This window comes from Furipterus horrens, unplaced genomic scaffold (assembly GCF_987537825.1).
Source record: "Furipterus horrens unplaced genomic scaffold, mFurHor1.1.pri manual_scaffold_7, whole genome shotgun sequence".
NCBI classification, from domain to species: Eukaryota; Metazoa; Chordata; class Mammalia; order Chiroptera; family Furipteridae; genus Furipterus; species Furipterus horrens.
The window spans coordinates 38,335,435-38,362,606 of record NW_028327177.1 but is presented as its reverse complement, the minus strand read 5'-3'; the positions used below and the strand labels follow the sequence as shown (position 1 = coordinate 38,362,606).

The following is a 27,172-nucleotide window of genomic DNA, read 5'->3' as shown; positions in this document are numbered from 1 at the left end:
TACACACACACACACACACAATGAAAGCAACTTAAAAAACACATAAAATATTACATAATTGTACGAGTAAGGGATTACTTTGAAAAATAACATTCATTTGAATGTATATATTCTGCTAGGCTTGGAGCACGCAGAGAAGGAAAACTCTGACTCCAAAAAACCTCCGCTGCCTTGCGGCATACCTCTTCAGGGGAAAGGCTAAGGGAGTAAACCCCGACAGAAAATCCGGAGCCGGAGTCCCTAAGGCGGTTTGACGTTGTAGTCAACACCGGCAACTCCTGCGGCGCACCTGAAGCCAAGCTGTATTGACTCCGTCTTTCCCTTGGATCCTTCAGCTGCGAAGAGAGGGGGGATCTGCTGCATGGGCAACAGCAGACCCTCCATATCACCCTGCCCAGGCTCTGTAGCTTCAGCTCCACTGGAGAGGACACTCCAGCGTCATCGCAAGATGTCGATTCAACACGGGAGGAGACAGATACCGTGTCACTCCCGAGTCGGACTGCACAGCCATTCTCGGCGGTGCAGATAGACGCTTAAGAAGCTACACCATCGTCTCTTGAGATGGACGGCTGCCGACGACGATTCTGCTAGGCTTATTTTTTCAAATACAATCATGAGACTTTAGAATTATGTTTCATTATTTGAAGATTGGGAGCACAGTGGAAGGCTGTATTTTACAAAACGGTCACTATATTATCCCCATTCCACTTGCCCTTATGCAAGTGCCCTTGCTACAACCCCACCAAGAGACACACCCTAATTCCCCTCCCCTTGAATCTGGACTGTCCTTATTCATTATAACCAATAAAATGCAGTGAAGTAACAGTGGACAAGTGTCAAGTTTAGGTCAGAAAAGGCCAAGTAGCTCTTGCTTGATTTTCTTGGAATACTAGGTCTCTACACACTCACTCTTGTAACCCAACAGCCCTGATGTGAGAAGCCCCATGGTACATGAAGACCACACGTAAGTGGTTCAATCAACAATCCCAGCTGAGCCCAGCTCTCAAGTCAGCATATCCTGGGCGTCAGACATGTGAGTGAAGAAACCTCCAGAGGATTCCAGTTTCCAGACATTCACATCTCCCCCAGTCATCTGAGTCTTCCCAATTGAGGCCCCAGACACTGAACAGCAACATGTGCCATCTGAATTCCTGACACACAGATAATCTGTGATCATAATAAAATGGTTACTGTGTTACACCACTAACTCTTAGGTGGTTTATTACACAGAAATAGATCATTGAAACAGAAAGAGTTAAGGGGGCTTCAGGAGGTTTGAAATAACTCCCTGGCAAATGGGAGAGAAATCTGAGAAGCACAAAAGCACTGCCAGGAAAATGAAAAGTTCTTCTAATGTTCTTAGAATTTGGATAAGGAAACCAGATGGTTAAGAGGTATCATGTTTAATAAAATGTAGCTAGAATTAGTCCCCAAAACTAATCCTCCCGTAGCATACTTAGCCTCAGAATCTGTGCAAAATTAGTTTGCAAAATTATGACTAAATCATATATAAACAATTGATTTCTACTGGTGCAGAAAGTACACAATTTAAAACAAAATACCAGGGGGTTCCAGTCAAGACGACAGCGTAGGTGGAAGCTGTACCTACGTACCCCCATGACTGCATCAAAATTACAACTATATAGGAAAATTAACCTGTTTAACCATCTAAACACTAGCTGAACAGAAATGAAGGATAGACAGAAGCAGCCAGGTTGAGATTGGTAGGCAGGGCAGAGACGTGAAACAAGATGGCCCCATACCCACGTATGGCAGTTGAGAATCCTGAGCGATATCTCTGCTGCAAAGGTTCCCCCTGAGGAGTGAGAGGTATCTGCCCCACACTGGCTCCCCAGCTCAGAACACCAATGTCGGGAAGAGAAGCCCACATCTGCAATGAAAATCAGCAGGAATTCTATGCAGCAAGGTGTGAGGAAAGGCTGCTGGAAAACCAGGCACCCCCTTAAAGGACTGAAACACCAACTACTGCCTGCAGGCACACACCCGGACTACAGCAGAGGGTGCCAGAGTCATAAAAAGAGAGACTGAGTCATGTGGCTTCAGAGCTAGGGCTGGAAAAATAGCTGCCGATATTCCTTTGTTGAGTCCTATTCCCACAGGGCCCACAGATGCCATCTTTCCTGGTTTAGACCCTTCCTACACATAGTATTATATTAGCCTGTTGAACTCAACTAGTTTTGCCTGAGGACTCTGAGGCCCTGCCCTACCCACATCTCCCAAGGCCTGAGGCTCAGCTGGCAGCAACCAGCATGAGCCTGTGTTTCATCCATCTTAAAAAAAAAAAATCTCTCAAGGACTTCAGGTCAAGCTGGAGGAGGGGACCAGAGACACAGAGTTGTGTGGATTCAAGGAACTTAGTGAGAACTTCAACAAAGAGATAGCAAGCATAAAAAGGACAGAGAAACCATAAAAAAGAACTAGTCAGAAATGAAGAATACGATAACAGAAATGAAGAACACACTAGAAGGAATCAACAGCAGATTAGAGAAGTAGAGGATCGAATCAGTGATTTGCAAGATATGGTAGCAGAAAACAACCTATCAGAGCAGAAACAAAAAAAAGAATTTTAAAAATGAGAATAGTTTAAGGGACACCTGGGACAACATCAAGTGCAACAATATCCACATCATGGAGAGCAAGGGATTGAGAATCTATTTGAAAAAATAATGGCTAAGAAGTTCTCAAACCAGGTGAAAGAAAAAAACAGAAGTCTAGGAAGTACAGAAAGTCTCAGACAAGAAGCCAAAGAGGCCCACACAGACACATCATAATTAACATGGCAAAGGTCAAAGCCAAAGAGAGGATCTTAAAAGGAGCAAGAGCAAGACAGTTACCTACATGAGAGCTCCCATAAAACTGTCAAGCCGGAAAGGACTGACACGAAAATATTAAGCGATGAAAAGCAAGGACTTGCAACTATTAGTACTCTACCCAGCAAGGCTATCACTTAAAACTGAAGGAAAAATAAAGAGCTTCCCAGACAAGAAAAGCTAAGTAAGTTCATTACCACCAAAACAGGATTACAAGAAATGTTAAAAGAACTTCTTTAGGAAGAAAGGAACACAAATATGAATAATGAAATGGAAATAACTACATGTAAATGGATTAAAATGCTCCTATCAAAAGCTGCAGGGTGACTGAATGGGTAATAAAAGACCACCATATATATGCTGTCTACAAAAAACCCAATTCAGATAGAAAGACACACACACAGAATAAAAGCACGGGAGGAATAAAGATATTCCATGCAAATGAAAACAAAGTAAGTGGGGGTAGCAACAGTTATATCAGACAAAAAAAGGCTGTAAAAACAAAGGCTATAACAACAAAGGACCTCTTGTTAGATAAAGGGACTGACCCAACAAGAGGATAAAACCCACGTAAACATTTATGAACCCAACAAAGGAGCACCTAAACTATATAAAGCAAATAATGATGGTCATAATGGGAGAGCTCAACAGTAATTCAGTCATAGTAAGGGACTTTAAACATCCCATCGACATGAACAAATAGATTTTGCAGACAGAAAAAATCAACATGAAAACAGCAACCTTAACTGAAAAATTGCACCAGGTGAGATTTAATTTATACCTTTAGAATATTTCATTCCAAAGCAGAATATACATTCTTTTCAAATGCAAAAGGAATACTTTCCAAAATAGACCACCTATGAGACCACAAAACAAGTCTCAATGAATTTAAGAAGATTGAAACCATATTAACCTTTCCTAACCATAATAATAAGAAACTTAAAATCAATTCCAAGAAAAAACTGAAAAACACACAAACACATGAAGGCTAAACAACTTGTTACTAAACAAAAGGTTGGTTCAGTACCCCAAATCAAATAATGCGGTACACCACGTAAAATGAAAGATAAAAACCATATGGTCATATAAATAGATGCAGAAAATGATTTGACAAAATTGAGTAGCATTTATTATAAAAAGACTCTCAGAGAAAATATTTAATAAAGTCCATATATGACAAACCCACAGCTAACATCATTCTCAATGAAGAAAAGCTAAAAGCATTTCCCTTAATATCAGAAACCAGACAAGGACGCCTACTTTCACCATTTTCAGTCAGCAGGATACAAAACAAATATTCAGAAATTGGTTATAGCTTAACACACAAACAATGAGTTATCAGAAAGAGAAATTAAACAATACAATTTACAACTTCATCAAAAACAAACCCAGTAAGAATAAATTTAATCAAGGAAGTAGAAGACCTGTACTCAGAAAATAAGACACTTAAGAATGAAATTGAAGAAGATACAAATAAATGGAAGCACATACTATATTCATAGATACAAAAAAAATTAAAATCATTAAAATGTCCATACTACCCAAAGTCATCTATAGATTTAATGCGATGCCTATCACAATATCAATGGAATTTTTCAAATATAACAAATAATTAAAAATTTACATGGAACACAAAAGAATCCCAAATAGCCAAAGCAATCTTAAGAAAAAAGAACAAAGTTGTAGGTCTCACTCTACCTGATATCAAACTATACTACAAGGCTATAGTCATCAAAACAGCATGGTACCAGCATAAAAACAGACACACAGATAAATCAACAGAAGAGAGAGCTCAGGAATAAACCCATGCCTATATGAACAATTAATATATGACAAAGGAGACAAGAACATTTAATGGGGTAAAAACAGTTTCTTCATTATATAGTGTTGGAGAAACTGGACAGATACATGCAAAAAAAAAAGAAAGAAACTAGACTATCTACTTACCCCATACACAAAAATAAACTCAAAATGGATTAAAGACTTAAATGTAATTATCAAAACCATAAAAACCTAGAAGAAAACACAGGCAGTAAACTCTCCAACAATTCTCTTAGCAGTATTTATTTCTGATAGATCTCCTCAGGCAAGGGAAGCAAAAGAAAAACTGAACAAATGGGACTACATCAAACTAAAAAAGTTTGGCACAACAAAGGAAACCATCCATAAAATGAAATGAGAACCTACTGATTGGGAGAAGAGACTCACTTTATGGGATGTATCAACACCAAACACGTCAATTAAAAAATGGGGAAAGAATCTAAACAGACATTCTCCAAAGAGGATATACAGAAGGCCAACAGACATATGAAAAGATGCTGAACGTCACCAATCATCAGAGAAATGCAAATGAAAACCACAATGAGATGCCAACCTCACACTTGCCTGAATGGCTATCATCAACTAATCAACAAACAAGTGCTAGCAAAGATATGGAGGAAGGAAATTCTGGTGCACTGTTGGTAGAAATGCAAATTGGTTCAGCCACTATGGAAAACAGCATGGAGGTTCCTCAAAAAGTTAGGAATAGAACTACTTTATGGCCCAGTAATTCCACTTCTCGGTATAAGAGGCCTGTCCAGAAGGTATCAAGCCATATAATATGAAAAAGAGAGATATTTATTGAAGATACAAGATCAAGATCTAAGATACACTATACATAGAAAATGACGCCTCAGTCCCCTTCAAAGCAAGCATCTTGGAACCTCACACAATTCTCCCAATAGCCATCAGCTGCTCCATCCTATTTTCCTGAATCTCACTGATGGTCTGAAATTTATTCCCTTTCAAAGGTGATTTTAGTTTTAGGGAAAACCAGAAGTCACAGGGCACCAAATCTGGGCTGTAGTGGGGCTGAGTCACCTGGGTGATTTGATGTTTCACCAAAAAACTGCACGAGACATAATGCATGAGTGGGTGTGTTGTTGTGATGAAGCTGCCAATCACCAGTTGCCCATAGCTGCAGCCTTCTGAATCATCCTAACAGTTTCCATGGAGGAATATTCAAGCTTAATGCAAAATTTGATGCAGATTCATAGCTCTACTTGTTCAGTCATTTTGAATGTGACAGCCACAGAATATATGTTCACTCAATGCTGTCTACCGCCCCCACTGACTAATACAGTGAAGTCATCACTGCACACACATGTGCATTCTAGTCCACTCTCCTTGGCTGCTAGGTTAGAGATGTAGTGTAAACCATTCTCGTTATATTAACAATGGCTGGACTTTTTCCGGACAAACTTATGTGTGTGTATACATACATATATACACACACAAATCGTCGTCGTCGTCGTCGTCGGCAGCCGTCCGTCTCGAGAGACGATGGTGTAGCTTCCCAAGAGTCTATCTGCACCGCCGAGAATGGCTGCGCAGTCCGACTCGGGAGTGACATGGTATCTGTCTCCTCCCGTGTTGAATCGACATCTTGTGATGACGCTGAAGCTACAGAGCCTGGGCAGGGTAATATGGAGGGTCTGCTGTTGCCCATGCAGCAGACCCCCCCTCTCTTCGCAGCTGAAGGGTCCAAGGGAAAGACGGAGTCGATACAGCTTGGGTTCAGGTGCGCCGCAGGAGTTGCCGGTGTTGACTACAACATCAAACCGCCTTAGGGACTCCGGCTCCGGATTTTCTGTCGGGGTTTACTCCCTTAGCCTTTCCCCTGAAGAGGTATGCCGCAAGGCAGCGGAGGTTTTTTGGAGTCAGAGTTTTCCTTCTCTGATGTACCCTGACTGGAAGATCGAACCAGCGACACTTAGCTCGCAGGCCGACGCTCAATCCACTGAGCTAAACCAGCCAGGGCTACACACACAAATACATACATGTATATGTAAAGAAATCCAAAACATGAATTAAAAGACATATGCATCCCTATGTTCATTGCAGCATTCTTTACAACAGTCAAGATATGGAAGCAACCACCTAAGTGTCCATCAATAGACAATTGTACGAAGAAGTAGTACATATACATAGTGGAATATTACTTGACCATAAAAAGGATAAATTCTTATCACTTGTGACAACATGGATGGACCTAGAGGTTATCTGTAAAGTGAAATGAGTCAGATAGAGAGAGACAAATACCACATGATTTCACTAGTATGTGAAATCTAAAGAACAAAATAAATGAACAAAACAGAAACAGACTCAGAGATACAGAGAACAAATTGATGATTAACAGATTGGAAGGTGGGGTAGATAGGTGAAAAAGGTGACCGGAGTAAGAAGTACACATTGGTAGTTACAAAATAGTCACAGGGATGTCAAGTACAGCATAGAGAATATAGTCAATAACACTGTAATAATTATGTAATAACCAGGTAGGTACTAGACTTATTAGAAGGATCACATCATAAACTCCGTTTAACCACTATGCTGTATACCTGAAACTATAGAAAATAATGCTGGAGGTCAACTGTAATTACAAAATTTTAAAAAGAATTTACCTTCCGTTTCAGACTTTATGTATAAAATACAAAATAAAAACTTCCATTGGATTCAGATCAAGTGCCAGTATAATGATACTGAAGTATTAAATATAGGGAAAACAAATTAAAAAAAAACTCACTAAATGTAAATAAGCATCTAGAAAAATTGTGAATTATGGAAATGATCCTTTAACAGAAGTTAATATTTAGATACAAAAGAATGCAGTGGGTATTCACTATTAACGACTTGCAGTGACTACAGTGAAAATCAACAATAACACTTAATCTAAGTGTTAAATTAACATTCTTGGTAAATAATCAATCACACGTTTCATAGATTCTGCTCAATATAAGATGTAAAGAAGGAGCAGTGATGGAGACATGGCAAGAACTGCACTGTAAGTCAGAGCCCTGGGTTGTATTTCAGGCCAATGATTCAATCAATCGTGCCTATGTAATGAAACAACAAAAACTCTGGACACTCGAAACTGGGGTGAGCTTACCTGGTTGGTGTTATACAGTATACTGATCTGGAGGGAGGGTGATGCATCCTTCGGACTTGAAAGCTTTGCATTTGAGCTCTCCCAGACCTTGCCCTATGGGTCTCTCAGATGGTACTGATTTGTATTCTTTATAATAAAACTGTAATCCTGAGTATAGTACTTTCCTGAGTTCTTTAAGTTATTCTAGCAAACCTGAGGGAATAGTGGGAACCCTGGATTTGTAGTGAGTTGGTTAGAAGTATGGGTGGCCTGCAGACTCTGGAGCTTTGGGCTGGTGTCTAAAGTGAAAACAGTTTTGTGGAAGACTGTTCCCTAAACTTGTCAAATTTGAGTTGACCCTGGGTAGTTAAGTGTCAGAAACACACTGCCCGAACAAGGACAGTATAGAAAAATAAAATACAGATGAATATCACTCATGAATATAAATATAAAAATCCTCAATAAATAAAACATTAGCAAATAGAATCCAGCAACCTCTAAAAAGAATCACGTACCATAACTGGGATTTATTCTAAGGATATAAGGCTAATTCAATATTCAAAAAAAAATCACCAGGCCCTGGCTGCTGTGGCTCAGTGGATTGAGCGTCAGCCTGCGAACCAAGTGTTGCTGGTTCGATTCCCAGTCAAGGCACATGACTAGGTTGCACATCAGGTCCCCAGTTGGGGGCGCGAGTGAGAGGCAACCACACAGTGATGTTTCTCTCCCTCTCTTTCTCCTTTCCCCTCTCTCTATAAATAAACAAACAAACAAATAAATAAAATTGTTTTAAAAAAGAGGCTCTGCAAATACCTTCAGCAATCTAGCAATAGAAAGGAACTTTCTCAACTTTTAAGAGTAGCTACAAAACCTACAGTTAACACTAAACTTAATGGTGAAAAACAGAATGTTTTCCCCAAGATCTGGAACAAGGCACAAGTGTCTACTCACATCACGTCTATTAAACTTCATACTGAATATCCCAGTAAGTGCAACAGGCAAGAAAAAGAAATAAAAGGCATGTTGATTAGAAAGGAAAAAATAAAACTGTTCTTATTCACAGATGACTTATTGTCTAAATAAAAACTTCCCATGAAATCTAGAAGAAAAACTCTTAGAATATACATGTGCATTTAATAATGTTTTAACACACAAAAATCAATGAAATTTCTATATAGTATCAATAAAAAATTGGAAACCAAAACCTAAAAAAAACAACACTTTTATAATCATTCCTCCCAAAATGAAATTCTTATGTATAAACCTAACAAAACATGTATGGGATGTATACTGAAAGAAATCAAAGATGAACTAAAGAAAATGAGAGATACAGCATAATCATAAATTGGAAGACTCAATACAATAAAGGTTTCAAGTCTCCCCAAATTTATCTCCAAATTTAACCCACTGCCAATCACAATTCCAGCAGGATTTTCTGTATATAAGTAAGGGGAATTCTAAAATTTACAAGGAAAAGCAACTAGAATAGACAAAATAATTAAAGAATAAAGTGGGAGGAAACAAAATATCCCTTTTATGACTTTAAAGTTAACAGTAATTAAAACAATGTGGTATCGGAGAAGGATACACACAGAAACCACTGACAGACTAGAGTCCGCGTAAAGACCGTAAAAATATAACCAACTGATTTTTTACAAAGGGGCAAAGGCAATTCAATGAAAAAAGGATAATCTTTTCAAAAAAAGGGGTTGGAACAATTAGACATTTAAAAAATTATCAAGATTAAAATTTTTTGTTCTGGTAAAGACACTGTTAAAATAAAAAGGGCTCTGGCTGGTATGGCTAAGTTGGTTGGGCATTGTCCGAAAACAGAAAGGTTGAGGGTTCGATTCCCGGTCAGGGCACATACTAGGTTTCGGGTTTGGTCCCTGATCAGGGCCTGTATGAAAGGCAACCTCTCTTACACTGATGTTTCTCTCTTTTTTTCCCTCTCTTCTCCTCTAAGATCAATAAGCATAAAAAATTTTAAAAAGAAAACGAACAGGTAAGCTACAGAGCAGTCCTGCATGTATGAGATTCAGGATGGCTTACACTTTGGAACCACTGGCAAAGAAGATATTTAAAGTAGTTTTAGTAGCTGAATTTTGGGGAGTTTTTGGAGTGTATGTTTTGTTTAAAAAGATGAACACAAGCCCAGATTTCAGGCAAATAATGAGCAAGAAATTTCCCTCCATCTTGGAAGTTTATTACAAATCCCTTGAATACTCTGGAATGTATGGAATCAGAGAGCAAGATCAAGAAAAATGGTTGAACAACATAAGTTAGAAATTTGGTCAAGAATCAAGGTTTACCCTATTTCATATTATCAGGCAAGATTAAAATTCCAAAGCTGACATGGAGGAATTTTGAAATGTTTAAGGCAAAATGCAAATTCTAATTAAGCCAGAGGTTTTATTCTTTGGACTGTTAAGAAATTATTGAAGGTATGTTTATTCCATAAATAAAGTTTTGTTTATATTACTCAAAAAAAGAAAAAAGGTAAGCTACAAAAGTATTTGCAAATCACATGTCTTACAATGGACTTGTGTGTATATATATTTTCTTAAAACTCAACAGTATGAAACAACCAAATTTTAAAATAAGCAAATGACTTAAGACACCTCACCAAAGGGATATATGCATGGCAAATAAATACCCGAAAACCTATTCAACACCATTAGCCATTAAGAAAATGCAAGTGAAAACCACAATGAAATACCACTACACACCTGTTAAAATAGTTTAAAAATAGTTAAGATACAGACACCAGCAGGGGCTGGTAAGGATGTAGAGCAAATGGAACTCTCAGATACTGGTGGTGAGAATGTAAAATGGTATAGCCACTCTGAATGTTTCTTACAGTTATACTTACCATATGCCCAGCAATCCCCAACCCTAGAGAAATGAAAACTTATGTTCAAATAAAAATCTATAAATGAATGTTTACAGTAGCTCTAATCATACTGCCAAAAACTGAAACAACGCAAAAGTCCTTCAGTAGATAACGAATAAACAAACTGCAGTACATCCATATAATGGAATATTATTCAGCAATAAAAAGGAACAGACTATTAATACATGCAACAACTTGGATAAATCTCAAAAGACATGCCAAGTGAAAGAAACCTGGCCCAAATGCTTACATAATTTATGATTCAAAAAAGATAAAATTATAGTGACATAGAACAAACCGGTGATTGTCAGGGCTTAGAAATGGGGGGAAAGGTGTGACTACAAAGTTACCAAGTTTTTTGAGGGGCTAGACTTGTTCTTTACCCCAATTATGGTAGACCACACAAATCTTCAGATGTGTTAAAATTCATAGATATGTCCACCAAAGAAAGTCAATTTTACTGTCTATCAATGTAGAAGTAAAATATAAAAATAAAAAGCAAAATAAGATGCTTAGGCCCATACCCAGACTTAACAAATCAGAAACTCCAGAAATGTGTACAACTAGTTTCGTTTGTAAGATGCTCAATAGATGATCTTGGTGCAGAGCGAAAAATGAGAACTGTTATAACTCCTTGAGTTTGATTTCTCCATTCCTCCTGCTACTTCTTTAGTCAGATCCTCATCGCTCACCACGCCCACTGGACTCCTCCTTTTCATTCTTGAGCCCTACTATATTACTGACAGAGTGACTTTGACAGGAAAAAGTTTAAGATCTGTGCATGTATCTTCTAGCAAAATAGTAGACACAGAGTTAGTATTCACTATAACATCCCACCTTTGGACATCTATAAGTTTTGAAAGCTTAATTATTAACAATTAATTGTTAATTATTAACTATCATCAAACATGCTACACCTTATTTCCATTCTTCACTATTACTAGATGTAGTTCCATTTTCACTTCTAAACATACAAGCACATTAGAAATTAAACATAAGCTTTTGCTTGTCACTGTGTTAAATATACTCTCAATTATCATATAAGAATTAACACTGGGGAATAGAAGGATGAGACCCAACAAAATAATCAGCTTCTTCCCAACTGTAACACTTTTATCTGATATATAAGAATAAAGGGTAAAAAATGCTTATTAAGTATTATGTTAGTAAAATGCTAAGAGTAAGCGCTGAAGAACATAAAAGAAAATAATGTAATTATTTGGAAAAAGAATCAAGCAACATTAATAAAAATAAATAAGGGGCAATGAGGACTAATCAATTCTGTTAGATACCATGTCAGGCACTATACTATTATAATTAAAAATGAAAAATGGAAAAAGATGTAATAAAATGCTTTTAAACTTAGTAACTGCTTTTCAACACCTATCAATTCAAAGGAAGAAAATGAACTTATTAAATACATACCTCATACTCTAAAAAATCTCACAGAAAAAAGTATGAAAAAAATCAAGTAAAATTTATGGAAAACAAAAGAATACCTATCTTAACTATAAAGAAGAGTTTCTATGTGTTTTCTACTTCTAAAACAGAAAAAAAAAAATTGCAAAGGAAAGATGAAAAGGAATGGCTACATAAAAACAGATCAAAACCAATACATCTGAAGACAACAAATGTTTCCTCAGTACTTTACTGTACATTGCACCCAGTATAGGTAGAGTATATTTATGGCAATTTTGCCTAAGGAACAAAAGCCATAAACAATACTTTAACCCAGTAAGCTCTATCTAAAAGATTTTTAAAAACTAATTTTGCGCAGCTAAATTTAAATGTAAATGTTCCCAAACTCAAAAACATTTAAATGAATGACACATTTAAAAATTATTAAAATGCTCTATATAGGAAGACAGTAGGTATATAGAAAATGCACATGAAATAATGAAAATTATGACACTACACAATAATTACATGTATATACTTATTTAAAAAGCCACTCAGACATACAACCATTATTTTCAGATAATAATCTTATTTGTAATTTCCCATGACATTTTCATAAGATATTTTTATTTCAATTATTAAAAAATTTGAAAATCCTATAAAATATAAAAGGCAAGCAAGAGTAATTTTGAAAGGTTAGGAATTCAAGTACAATAAAAGTCAGCATATTGAGAATCCATGGGAGAGTAACAGGATGGTTAAATTTCCAAATGGCTTAAATTATTAAAACCTTACTTTAAACTTTAGTTTAAAATCTTGGAATGATACACAGAAAAATGCACATGAATTTGCCTGAACTTTTGCATGATGGACTCAAGGATGCCACTTTGAACACAGAGTATATAAATACTCTCAAGAGTCATTGAAATGTACAGAGCAGTATTTTACTGTACTGCTGTTGGATGGCTGTTTTTTTAAATGTATTTTGCTCTTTAAAAAACTGTTATTGGATGTATTAGCGTGACATTGGTTAATAAAATTATACAGGTTTCAGGTATACAATCTACAATACGTCATCTGTATACTGTATTGTGTGCTTGCCACCCCAAGTCAAGTCTCCTTCCATCACCATTTATTCCACTGTTTACCCTCTTATACTTCCCACCACACCCCTTTCCCTCTGGTAATCACCATACTGTTGTCTGTGTCTATGCGATTTTTTTTTTTTTTGCTTTATCTCTTTACCTTTTGCACCCAGTGCCCCAACTGTAGCTGCTCTGACAGCCGTCAGTCTGTTCTCCACATCTATAAGTCTGTTTCTATTTTGTTAATTATTTTGTTCATCAGATTCCACATATAAGTGAAATCACATGGCACATGTCTTTCTCTGACTGATTTATTCCACCTTGCATAATACTGTCCAGGTCTATCCATGCTGTTGCAAAAGGTAAATTTCCTTCTTTTTCATGGCCAAGTACTATTTCATTGTGTAAATGTACCACTGCTTTTTTTTATCCACTCATCTACTGTGGGGCACTTGAGCTGCTTCCAAAACCTGGCTATTGGAAATAATGCAGCAATGAACATATATATTCTTTCAAATTAGTGTTTCAGGTTTCTTCGAATATATTCCAAGAAGTGGAATCACTGGGTCATACACAGTTTCATTTTTAATTTTTTGAGGTAACTCCATACTGCTTTCCACCAACAGTGCATGAGGGTCCCCTTTCCTCCACATCCTCACCAACATTTGTTTTTTGTTGATTTATTGATGATAACCATTCTGACAGGTGTAAGGTGAAATCTAATTGTGGTTTTCATTAGCATTTCATCCAATTGTATTCAGGTGCTTTGCCCATTTTTTAATTGGATTTTTTGTTGGTGTTGAGTTGTGTATGTTCTTTATAAATTTTGGGCATTAACCTCTTATCAGATGTTATCACTAGCAAATATATTCTCCCATTCAATGGGTTGTCTTTTCATTTTGTTGATGGCTTCCTTTGTTATGTAAGAACTTTTCAGTTTGACATAGTCCCATTTATTTTTCCTTTTGTTTGTTTCCCTTGCCCAAGGAGATATCAGATAAAATATTGTGACGAGAAATATCCAAGATTTTACTGCCTACATTTTCTCCTAGGCATTTTATGGTTTTGAGTCTAACATTTGTCTTTAACCCATTTTGAGTTTATTCTTGAGTATAAGAAGGTCATCTAGTTTTTTGTTTCTGCATGTATCTGTCCAATTTTCCCAACACCATTTATTGAATAAGACTATCTTTACCCCATTGTATACTTTTGCTTCCTTTGTCAAATAGTAATTGACCATAAAGGTGTGGGTTTATTTCTGGACTCTATTCTGTTCCACTGATCTAGATGTCTGTTTTACACCAATACCATACTGCTTTGATTATTATAGCCTTGTAGTCTATTTTGATATCAGGCAGTGTGATTCCTCCATCTTTGTTCTTCTTTCTCAAGATTGCTGTGGCTATCTGGGGTCTTTTGTGGCTTCAGATAAATTTTTGGAATATTTGTCCTACTTCTGTGAAATACATCATTGGTATCTTCATAGGAATTGCACTGAACCTATAGATTGCTTTGGGTAGTACGGACATTTTAATGATGTTAAGTCTTCCTATCCAGGAACACAATACATGCTTCACCAAATTTGTATCTTCAATTTCCTTCTTCAGTGTCATTTTCTGAGCACGAATCTTTTACATCCTTGGTTAAATTTATTCCTAGGTATTTTATTATTATTTTTTATGCAATTATAAATGGGATTGTTTTCTTAGTTGCCCTTTCAGAGAGTTCATTATTGGCGTATAAACATGCAACTGATTTCTGAATATTTATTTTGTATCCTGCTGCTTTACTGAATTCATGTATCAGTTCTAGTAGTTTTTTGGTGCGATCTGTAGGTTTATATATAGTATCTCATCATCTGCAAATGACAGTTTTACTTCCTTTACAATTTGGATGCTGACTTCTTTAACAGCCCACAAGCTCTGCGGGCTGGGGCTAGTGCATTCCCCCAGGCTGATGCCACATGAAACAGACTGCTTTAACCAAAAAAGATGGTGTCTGTGGTGGGAGAGTGACTAAGCACAGGTATCCTAGCAGCTGTCCCTTCACTCTCTCTCAGAGTCACAAACCCCAGTCTCTCCTCACATGACTCCAGTCCACTCAACTGGAGCCACAGCTGAGAGGCTGCAAATCATATTTTGTGTTTTGGCCCCTTAAGAGGAAGCCTGGTCTCCAGCAGACTCTCATCTCTTCCTGGCAGGCAGAATCCCTGCTGATTATCACATCCAAATCTTATGTTGGCACCTTTTCCCAGTCCTGGTGCTCTGGACTACAGAGCCCAGCTTGGGCTTGAGATGTCACACTTCTCAGGGGGAAACCCCCCACAACTGAGATGTCCCTCCGGAATCTCAGCTGCTGCCCATGGAAACAGGGCCAGTTCTTGTTGTGTCCCCGCCCTCCCTAACAGTTTCAATGTGGATACTTCTGTAAATCCTCCGCCCTCCCTACCTTGGTTATAAGACGTCTCTTCAGCTAGTGTTCTCTTAAGCGAGTCTTCAGTTAGTTACTCAGGTTGATTGCTCTATAGTTGTAACTCCAGTTTGGTCCTGGGAAGAGGTGAGTACAACATCCACCTATTCCACCACCATCTTGGATCTTCCATCCTTGTATTTCTTAACAGTGTCTTTCTTTCTATGAAGGCCCTTGTCTTCCTTCCCTTTTTGTAATATGTTACTTGTAATCAGTTTGGGAGCTAAGTGCTCAGGTTAGAACTATGGCATTTAGCCAAAAGGTACTCATAATCCAGCTCTGCCAAACACAAGCTCTAAACCTCAGTTTATTTGCAAAATACCAATAAAATAATATTGGGCTGGCCAGTAAGTCCATTTAGTTTTTTCTGTAAAATAAGAGACACATTTTTTATTTTCACCAATAACTGATTTGGATATTTTGAGTATGTCAGCTATCCGCCATGTGGTATAACATGGATTATTTTTAATTAATGTCTCAATTTGACCACTATCAGCTTCAACTGGTCTACCTGACAGTGGGGCATTGTCCAGGGAGAAATCTCCAGCACAAAATTTGGTAAACCACTTTTGACATGTTCAATCAGTCATAGCAGCTTCTCTACACATACACTGCACAAATCTTTTGTGTGTGTTCCAGTTGCATTTTTACCTTCCTTGAAATAAAGCATAATATGCCAAAAAATGTTGTATATTTTCTTCCATCTTCAGTATTAAAAAGGCTACACAAAAATTAACCAATTTTGGTAATTTTAAAAAAAATGCACTCTGATATGACAGCTGTCACAATACAATCTTAACAAAATTGTTTCAAATGAAGTTAAAGACAACTAAGTGCTACTAGAACCATCTTACGGAAAAAAACGAACTTTTGGGCCAACTCAATAGTACCTAAGCTCATAGGGTTGCTTTAAGGACTAACTGAGATAAAGCCAATACAGTATTTCATTGGCACAGAACTTAGCATACAGTAAAACCTGAATAAATGTTAGCTATTTTTCTCTATTGCCTTAGAAATTATATAGCTCAACATATTTAAAATATTTTATTTTTTAGCGAGAAGGGATGGGAAGGACAAAGAAGGAAAGAAACATTGAGGAGAGAGAGAGATGTTGATCAACTACTATTGATCAATTCCCGCTTGTATGCACCCTGACCAGGGACCAACTCTGCAACTCAAGCATGTGCCCTGACTGGGAATCAAACTGGTGACCTTTTTACTTTGCAAGAAAATGACCAAACAATTGAGTCACACTGGTCAGAGCTAAATAGCTCATTTTTTTTTTTTAAGAATGCATATGTTCATGTATGTGTATGTGTATAGAATAAAGTCTAGAAAAAATACCTCAAGAAGTTAATGTTTCAATGAAATAACACTTCATATCAACTAAGATGGCCAAAATAAAAAACAGACAATAACAAATGCTGTCTGGCAAGGACCTATGGGAAATCCTGATATATTGCTGGTGGAAATGTAAAATGGTGCAGCCACTTGGAAAACAACTTAAGTTTCTTAAAACATTTTTTTAAAAGATATTATTTATTTATTTTTAGAGAGAGGAATGGAGGGAGGAAGAGGGAGAGAAACATCAATGTGAGGTTGCCTCTCAAGTGCCCTCAACTGGGGACCTGGTCCACAACCCACGCACATGCCCTGACTGGAAATCAAACTGGCAACCCTTTGGCTCACAGGCCGGCACTCAATCCACTGAGCCATGCCAGCCAGGACAGTGTCTTAAAAATTTAAACATAAATTTATCATATGACCCAGTAAGTCCATTCCTAGTTATCTATATAAAAGATAAATATTTAGGTCCACGTAAAGACTTACACACAAATATTCATAGCAGCATTACTCTTTCAGCCCAAATGTCCATCAACTGGTGAATAAATAAGCAAAATGTAGTACCTCCACCCTATGGAATACTATTCAGCAATAAAAAATGAAATATTGACACATAAGTTTTAAAAAACATTTATGCTGAGTGAAAGAAGCCAGACACAAAAGGCAACATATGTATGACTACATTTATATAAACCATCCAGAAAAAGGCAAATGTACACATAGAAAGTAGATTACTGGATGCCAAGAGCTGGGGATTAACTGTAAATGGACACTAGGTATCTTACTAGGAAGATGGAAATGTTCTAAAACTGGATTATGATGATGGTTGCATAGCTCAATGAATTTAGTAAAATATAATTACATTTAAAATGGGTTGATTTTATAGTACATATATTACACCTCAATAAAGTTGTTGTTTTATAAAATTAACAACAGTTATCTCCAATTAAGTGTCATACGTGATTTGTTTCCCCCAGTTTTTCTTCTGAAATTGTCTAAAAAATAGGATTTGCTTATTTTATAAAAACTGCCAAGTTTATTGGACTTATGTGTCTATCATTAAAAGCAAATAAGCCCTGCCCGGGTAGCTTAGTTGGTTAGAGCATTGTCCCGATAGGCCAAGATTGTGGGCTCAATCCTTATCAGGGCACATACAAGAATCAACCAATTCATGCATAAATACGTGGAATAACAAATTGGCATTTCGCTATCTATCTCTCTATGCTGATGAGTCCTAAATTATGTTTCTAGGTTATAACTCTCTTCTAAACTCCATATTCTTATATCTGCTTATTAATATCTCTGTACAATGTTTCAAACTTGTATCTATAATTTGATGTTTTTTAGGGGGGGAGAAAGAGGAGAGAAACATCAATGTGAGAGAAAAACATTATCGGCTGCCTCTCATAAGTGCCCTGACTGGGGACTGAACCCACATCCTAGACATGTGCCCTGACTGGAATCGAATCTGCAACCTTTCACTTTGCAGACAATGCCCAACCAAGCCACACCACATGGTGTTTTCTAAAGATACTGCCAGAGGTATTGTGATATAAAGTATTTTAAAGGTTGTTTCTCACAACATTTTCTGAATGAGAAGATAACATAGGCTATATAGATTAATGTAATTATATCAAATCTAAATCTAAGCAAAACAAAATATCAAAGGTAGAACACAAAACTTTTGAATATTTGGACCCAGGACTCTTTTTTTAAAGAAGTTTTTAAAGAGACTCATGGACACTAAAGCCTCAGAAAAACTGCTTTTGAGAATTATTAAACAGAAACCAGCCAGAGACAGCATTTGATTGTTTAGACACATACAGGTATACCTTGTATATATTGCCAGTTTGGCTCTAGACCACTACGATGTGAAGTGAGTACCTCAGTAAAGAAAGTCTCACAAACCTTTTGGTTTCCCAGTGCATGTAAAATTCATGTTTACGCTGTACTATAGTCTATTAAATGATCAATAATAGCATTATGTCAAAAAAATTCTTTCGCCTTAATTAAAAAATACTGTATTGCTAAAAAATGCTAACCTTCATCTGGGCCTTCGGCAAGTCATAATCCTTCTGGCACCATTAACTTGCCTGACACAGGGTTGCCACAAACTTTCGATTTGTAAGACACAGTATTTGTGAAGCACAATAAAGTAAAGCTCAATAAAACTGTAAACTCTATAAATGTAAGCTCAAAAAGATCATACTGGCTCTGAAAAGTTAGGATAAAAGGAACTTTTATTAGTTTCCCAGAGCTGCCTTGACAAATTACGACAAATTAAGCCTTGGTGGCTTAAAACAACAGAAATTCACTCTCTCCCTGTTCTGGAGGCCCAAAGTCTAAATTCAAGGTGGCAGCAGGGCCATTCTAGTTCTAAAGGCTCCAGAGAAGACTCCTTCCTTGACCCTTCCTAGCTTTTGGGGACTTCTGGGAGTTCCTTAGCTTATGACACAATAACCTTAATCTCTGCCTCCACTTTCACATGGCCTTCTTCATTTGTGTGTTTCTGTGTTCTTTTCTCTTTTATAAGGACACCAGTCTTTGGACTTAGTATCCACCCTAGATTCAAAATGACTTCACCTTGAGATTCTTCATAATCACATCTGTAAAGATCCTATCCCAGCGAGGGACCAGGCCAGTTGTAGATTGTAAAATTAAAACGATGTGAAAGGCTTGTCCTCTGAGAGAAAAAAAAATTAAAAAACAACACAAAAAAACCTGCCAATTCAAATTTTAAATGATTTTGTGCATTCTCAGTAAAAGATACCCTGTTATAATCAGGAAATTCTATCACTCAAAAATTCTAAAACACATGTAGAGTTGGATGAAAATGTTTTACTACATAAACTCATCTCCCGAAAACCATTTCTCTCCTCATCATCACAGCGAATACCCTCTCCAACAACCCCGTACAGCTCTGGCTACAAGATTGTGTCACACAACCAACCCATCAGCAAATTCTGTAGGTTCCTTAAAAATATATTCAAAACGTAATCAATTCCCATGCCCAATGTCAGCAGCCTAGTCTAAATCACTACTGGCCAAAGTAAGCCTTTTAAAATGTAAATCTCCCCCTATACAAAACTTTCCAGTGGCTTCCATCACAGATAAAATCAAAAGTCACCCTCCTTTCCCACCACACCACTTCTCACTCTCCCCACACAGGCCTCCTTTCAACCTCGAATGCACCAGGCACACACCCATCCTGCTAATTCCCCTATTTCTGTTTCATCCAGGTATCTGAAAGTCCGAATCTCTTCCTTCTGTCACTTCTCTGCTAAATATCACGTCACAGAAAGGCCTTTCCTAACCACCCTATCTACAGGTGCATCCCCAGTCGTTTGTCTTTTACCCTTCTGAACTATTTCTTCAGACAATAGCAATCTGGCGGTATATTGGGTTGGCCAAAAAGTTCGTTTAGTTTTCTCCATACAATGGCTCTAGTAGTGCTTAGTTGTCTTTAACTTCATTCGAAACAATTTTGTTAGACGGTATTGTGACAGCTGTCATATCAGCATGCATTTGAAAAAAAAAAACTCATCAAAACTGCTGAATTTTTGTGCAGCCATTTTAATATTGAAAATGGGAGAAAAGCAACATTTTCAGTGTATTATGCCTTATTATTTCAAGAAAGGTAAAAACGCAACTGAAACACAAAAAAGAAAAGTTTTCTGCGGTGTATGGAGAAGGTGCTGTGACTGAATGTGTCAAAAGCGGTTTGTGAAGTTTGTTGGTCCTATTGACATTTTGGCCAAATAATTCTTTGCTGTGGGGCCGTCTTACGCATTGGAAGATGTTCAGCAGCATCCCTGGCCTCTACCCACTAGAAGCCAATAACAAGAGACAGCCAACACACTCAAAACACCCAAATTAATAAGGTTATTGGTGAAAAATGAAATTTGTGTGTTTTATTTTACGAAAAAAACTAAAAGGACTTTTTAGCTAACCCGATATATTAGTGTTTTATCATCAGACTCAACCCACTACTGTAGACGGTTAAGTTCCATGAAGGCATGTTTGGTTCACTGTTTTATGCCCAGCACTGAAGTAGTATCTGGCACATGTTATTCAGTTCAACAAATATCTGAATGAAGAATATACCTAATTTTGAATGACTACAATAATTTATTCATGTATTTTCCCCTTTTCAAATATCCTCTCCTCCATTTTATAAAGAATATGACAAATATTTTCCCCAATTATTTCCCATTTACAATACACTTTTATTCTCCTTTGAAAAAACAATTACCAACAGAAGTTTCTCTAGAAGTTAAAACATCGCCAGAAGAGACAACTAGATGCCTGCCACAGACGGGAGGGGAAAGAAAGAGCCAGCAAGCAAACAATCCTCTGGTCTTGATACCACTCTTTCCAACTGCTTCTTATTTCTGACTTTCTTCTCTTTTCCAGAGTGTCAACACTGCTTTCCCAAAACACAATGACTCCTCTGGAGAATTCTATCATCAGTAGTTGGGGTTATTTTATCCACTTCGCCTTTCTTTCCCTTGAACAGTGTCCCACAGTAAATTCCAAGGAACAGTGTTTCCTAGGGGTGTTAACAGTATTAGCACATGCTGAAAAGGGTCAAATAAATTGAGGAAAGACTTCACTAAGTAAAATTGAGCAGGTTAATGTGTCTCCACAATGGATATAGTATACACTGTAACCAAAACTTATTTTTTTCAAATCAAAGGATCTTCTTTTCAGTCATTTCATTCTTCTTTTCTAGCTATCTCAAAAATTCTGGCAGCCTGGCTTACTGAAAACACCTTTTACATTAGATATTAAGGAAGGTTTTAAAAGAGACTTGTTATTGGGTTTAAATTATAATTAAAATGTTCACAGTCTGCAGGGTATTTATTATTTGGAAGTCATTATTTTTTCATAAATGGTGAAGTAACAAAAATTAATAAAATTACCAAAAGTAGCATAAAACTGGGGCCACAAGTCCTTGAGTAATTTCCCCTCCATCCATCTATCTCTTTTTTATAACCCCACTAACTAAAATACGGGTGGGGGTGGAGGGCAGAAGGAAGCAAGTTCTGTGAATTTTTCACCTAAATATTATATTTACATATCTGGGGGTGACTATAATCAGGGGTAACATCCTCATATATAAAAAAATTAAATCAGTAGGGCCACTTTAGAATATAATGAAGAACACAAATTCACACCCTGTCAGACGCAGAAAAATCACTTCCCTAACAATTCCTCTTTGTCTCAATCATTCTCTGGAATCTCCGCAGGGACTCCACCTTTATCACTGCCCCAGCATTCCTCCCTTGCTGCTAAAACCTTCTTCTGGTCACCCTTTTACTCCTAGTCTGTACCAGCGCCAGCTTCCAACCATGAATTGGTGCATCCTAACGTTTGCAGGATTTCTTCATAGGTATCTACTGTTAGAAGTAGAAACTGAACTAGTCATACCCCTAACTTCAAAGAAACACCTTAAACTTAGAGGCGATTGGAATATGGCCCAACTGCACCCTCCCCAAGAGACAAACAATACTACCTTCAAGCTGATCCCACAACAATCCTAAATTCTTTTAAACTAAAAATAGCTCAGCTGTTGTCTCATCTGCCAGCAGATGGCCAGACTATTTTTAATTCAGGATTCTAGAAAGTAGGAATGGATCAAGCCAAGCTAGGGCAGCCTAGAAGGCCTCAACACACTGCAGAGTTCACAGTCAGTGATTACTGCAGAGCTGTAGTGGGCACATACCAAGAGAGGGCAACCTGGAGCTGTTCTTGAGCCTGTGGGCTTCATCCTGAATACAACAATGTATGTGTTTCTTTCTCTCCTTTTTTTTTCTTTTTTGGTAACCATTCCTTAGTCTGAAATGTAAGATAATTTGATAAAAGTTTTAAACAATCTGCACACCGTTTAAATTTTTCATTATTTTTCTTTTTGTGAAAATAAAAGTTCCTTTACTTAGTGTATTTGAGAATGGATTTTATTTTAATGAGTAAGATCTCCCCTAATCTAGGTAAAATTTTCTAAAAGCTATACTGTAATAAAAAAATTAAGTTTTCTTAAGAATATGCAAAGAACTGTAATTTCATAAGTATTATTTAGAGAAAATCTTTTATAATTGGCCTTTGAATTTAATTTAAAAGCTACTGAATTAATTTTGAATACCAGTGCTCTGAAATCTAACTGCATGCCAATAAAATGATTTTAAAACACAGAGGATTAAAACTTAGACATCTATATATTTCCTTTTTATTGGCCATCTCCCTTTAGCTCCATAATAGGTGCTCAGTAAATATTTGAAGGAGAGAGGAGGTGAATGCAGGCAGGTGTATTTAAAAGGGTTCTAACACTCACCTCTGTACTTCCACCATACAGTTCCTACTCATTCACAATCTAGAGATCAGGGATGAGCAAACCAGGCCATTCCAGTTCACTTTCCCATCCTGCTTGATTGCCAGATTATCAAGGAGACCAAAGTGGGCCTTGGCCCAGGTCTCAATAATGAAAGGGAAAGGCCTATAATAGTTTCCAGGGACAAAATACATTTGGGGATACTTTCTTATTGCAAGACAGTATACTTTCTGCAAAGATGAGATGGGTTATCCCTATCAATTTATGTTTAGGTGATAATGTAGATATGAATGACCAGAAACGAAAAAAACAAGTTCACCAGGGATTAACTATTATGAGGTTGCTCAATGAATTTTGTAGGAGGTTAAATGTAACTTATGAAATGTGAGAAAAAACCCTTATACATCTCAAGTAAATAAAGTACTCTAGTGCCTAGCCCCTGTCTGGGTAGTCAGATTCCTCATAATAAGCTTCTGCAAACTATATAGCAGAGGTAAAAAAGTAAAAACTGGCAAATCGAATAGACAATCCTGGTATAGCTGGCATACACACTACCAAGTAGTTCCTATGTCTAGAAATGGCACGGACCAAAACTATATAATAAGCACTCTAGAGATGCCAATCAAGAATGGCAAGAATACTCACTGCACAAGTTAACAATAGTACACCCACATTCATGGTGCATTAGAGGGGATGTACAACCTTACAATGGTTAACTTCAATATCCTAATTTTACAGAGAAGGAAGTTAAGGCCCAGGAACTTGACAATTCTACAATGCAACATCACTGGGTTAAATCCAGGGTCCCAGATTCTACTTCTGATGAGATCTCCATTAAAACACACTTACTTATATTAGCATTTTGGAGAGGAATACACACACACACACACACCATTTCTTCAGTGTTAATACTTACAATTTAGTATATCAAAAATATATTCTAACATGGAAAATTTGGTCTCAAAAAATAAAACTATTTTGAATCTCAAGTGCTTTAACCTACAAGTTATTCACAATCCCACATATAACAATTCTTTTAAGTTATAAAAAAATCACTCCTTTCCTCATCACATCCCAATTTAATAACTATTCAAGATCCAGATATAAATTCAATTTTTACCAATGTAAAATGTCTTTCATACACCTCAGTTTTTCCTTAGCTACAAGAATAAGAGGTGAACTTCTGATCCATGAGGGGCAGAAAGACTAAACATAAGCCCACTATACTACAGATTCAAAAAAATTTTAATGAAATTTCTTCGTTAATGTTTTCCATAGCACCACTTTAATGAACCCAAAAAAGAAGAAAAAAATATCAAGACTTATTATATAGCAAGTCAAAAAGTCATCGCCTATTTATTTAATAAGTAAAAGGCAAAGTTGCTGTTCAGCTGTCTTGACTCTTATTTAGCATACATTTAAGTTATTTGGGATTTCTTTCCCTTCAAGAACACTTTTTTCCCCAAAGCCCATTTAACAAGCTTAATTTTCCCATCAATTTGATCTAGTCTATTTGCAGCACTACACAATAAAGCATAAGCCTTAGTCATTTATCTTTGTGTTAAATGTCCTGGTCCGTTCTTTTCACCTTTGATGGATGCAACACATCTATCAGTGTCCACCCTGTAACAATTCCTCATCTGCTTGCCCTCGGTCTAAGTACTGTTTGGATTTACCCTGCTATGGGCTTCATTACACCAGAGCTCTCCCGTCTGAACTATAAATCACAATTCAAGCTCGAGAGCAGCTGCCAGGGTCCAGACATGTGGCTGGTGGGTGTCATTGTCTTTTTCGTTTTCCCCATTTCAAGCCTTCGCTTCCTGGTCATGAAAGACAGCTCACCTAAGAAGGTCCTTTCCTTCTAACGCTCTTAATATCACCTCCCCCACCCCTTAACCTCTGGTCTTGTTCTTCAACCTAGTCTGATACAACATGACTCTTGTTTTTCCTGTGGCGGAGGCGGAGAAATGTCACAACACGCTGCACCCCTCGCAAGCTCCTTCTCAAGACTGTCGACAAGGGAACAACTTCACTAGCTTCCCAAAGTACCACGCCAAACGACAAAGTTCCTGAAATTTCGCACACAGAACCCTTCCTACACCCAGTGCTGACAAATCGGCTCCACCTGAATTTCTCGGCTAATAAACAACAGCTCATCTCTGCTTCATCACAAAGGGTGATGTCCTGGCCGAACCGAACAGTCCGCCCACAAAATCTTCTCTTTCTCTCCAGCCGTGCCCAGCCCTGCTGCGTCCCTGACCCAGCACCCTGTCCTTCCTCCTCCACCTTGCCCCTGCCCCGCAGGCAGCCGAGTTTCTGTCAACTCCAGACACACAGCCGGGAGCTCCACGGGGGCGCCCCACGATCAGAGGCTCAGGCTGGGGCGAGCCCCCAGGCGACCCCACCTCCGGGCCACCGCCACCCCCCACCCCCCGGGCCTCCCGCCGGCTCACCTAAGGCCACCTCGCACGCTTTGCGCAGCTGGGAGTGATGCGCCTTCTTGACTTCCTTGTCGGCCAAAATCTTCTCCAGGGCCCGTGTCAGGAACATGTTCTTCGTCTTCTTCCCTTCATACATGGACGTAGAGAAGGAGGCTGCGGCTCGTCAGACCTGCGGCTCCCAGCGGCTGGATGGCAGGAGGAGGAGGGGGAAGAAGAGAAGAGAGAAAGGAGAGGGGGTGGAGGTGGGAGGGAGGAGGCGTGGAGGGCAGCGGCTGGAGCAGGAAGGGGCGGGCAGGACCAGCCAAGGTACGGAGGTCTTCGCAGCCCCACTAAGACGTCGCTCCTGGAGGGCCGCGCCGCAGGACCTCTGCTTCTCCCTGCCCGGGTGTCGCTTCCCGGCCACCCCCCTTACTCGCGCCTCCGGCCCGGAGGCGGCGAGGGATCCCAGCCCGGGCGGCCGTCTGCTGGGGGCCGAGGAGCGAGACGGCGGTGGCTCAGAGGCCCGCCAAGAGCACGGCTGCCCCGGCTGTGGGGACGATCACCCGCCACGGTCGCGGACTGGCCTCCATCACCGCCGACCTGCCATGGCCGCCATGTTGGGAGGAAACGACGCGTCACGCAGCGGCCGAACGGCTGCAGAGGAGGAAGCCCGGCGCGGCGGCGGCTGCCTCTGCCTGCCCAGAGCGGCCGCAGCGCGGGGAGGCAGGGGGCGGAGGGCGGCGCGGGAGGAGCGGCCGAGCTGCGGCGCTGAGCTACGGCGGCCCGGCGGGGCCTCGCCGCCTCCAGCTTTCTCCTGCAGGGCAGCGTGGGGTGTGGCGTGTGGCAGGCGGCCGCGCCAGGCGCGGTGGGTCACTTGCAGTGGGTCTGAGGGCTCGCAGGTACCCGACCAAGATTCCCGGCTAGGGAACACCCGCTCTCCGATTTTCTGTAGGTCCCATTGCGGGGAACGCAGCCCCTTCCGCTCCAGGGGTCGCGGAAACACCCGGGCTCTTTCTCCGCCGCACTATCAACGCTGCCGCGCGCTTAATTTTACCAGGTGCAGGAAATTGCTAATCCAGAACATCAGGAAGGATTCTCTGTTGGGAAGAGTAAACTATCACCAATTTGACAAGGATTCAGCAACGTTTCACTTTTTCATCGCTGTGGGATAAATCGGTACACTCCAGATTTCAGATCCATTCTGAATTCAGTCCAAAGTTAAGCGAACAGGTGAATGCTGATTCATGAAGTCCCTCAGAGCTGTGTCACTGTGCCTTTAATACTAAGATTTGGTCCAGGATAGTAAAACCAATTTCAAAATGGAAATTCAAGTGCAAACACATTAACACAAACACACACGTGACCACGTGTCTCCTTTTGATACCAAAGAATAATTCATATCTGTTTCAGAGCAGAAAATTATAAAGAATACCATAAAATATATGCAAAGAGTTTACTTGGTAATCTATGTGCACATCTTTAAATTCAAAGCCCC

The 27,172-nt window shown here is 38.7% G+C and overlaps 1 protein-coding gene and 1 pseudogene across 3 annotated transcripts in view; one reads left to right on the top strand and one right to left on the bottom strand.

Moving 5' to 3' along the window:
- ARFGEF1 (ARF guanine nucleotide exchange factor 1) overlaps positions 1 to 26,381 on the bottom strand; it is a 108,098-nt gene extending 81,717 nt beyond the window's left edge. For 2 of the 3 annotated variants that reach the window (XM_090283597.1, XM_090283598.1), the window contains exon 1: positions 25,711 to 26,379. In XM_090283597.1, coding sequence (XP_090139723.1) covers positions 25,711 to 25,834 — 124 coding nt within the window. In that variant the 5' untranslated portion in view covers positions 25,835 to 26,379. Of the gene's footprint in view, positions 1 to 25,710 lie in introns of all 3 variants that reach the window. The other variant, XM_090283599.1, reaches the window with a different exon arrangement.
- Positions 9,784 to 10,026, top strand: LOC150004295 (protein CEBPZOS pseudogene; annotated as a pseudogene).
- Positions 26,382 to 27,172: the final 791 nt, after the last annotated feature.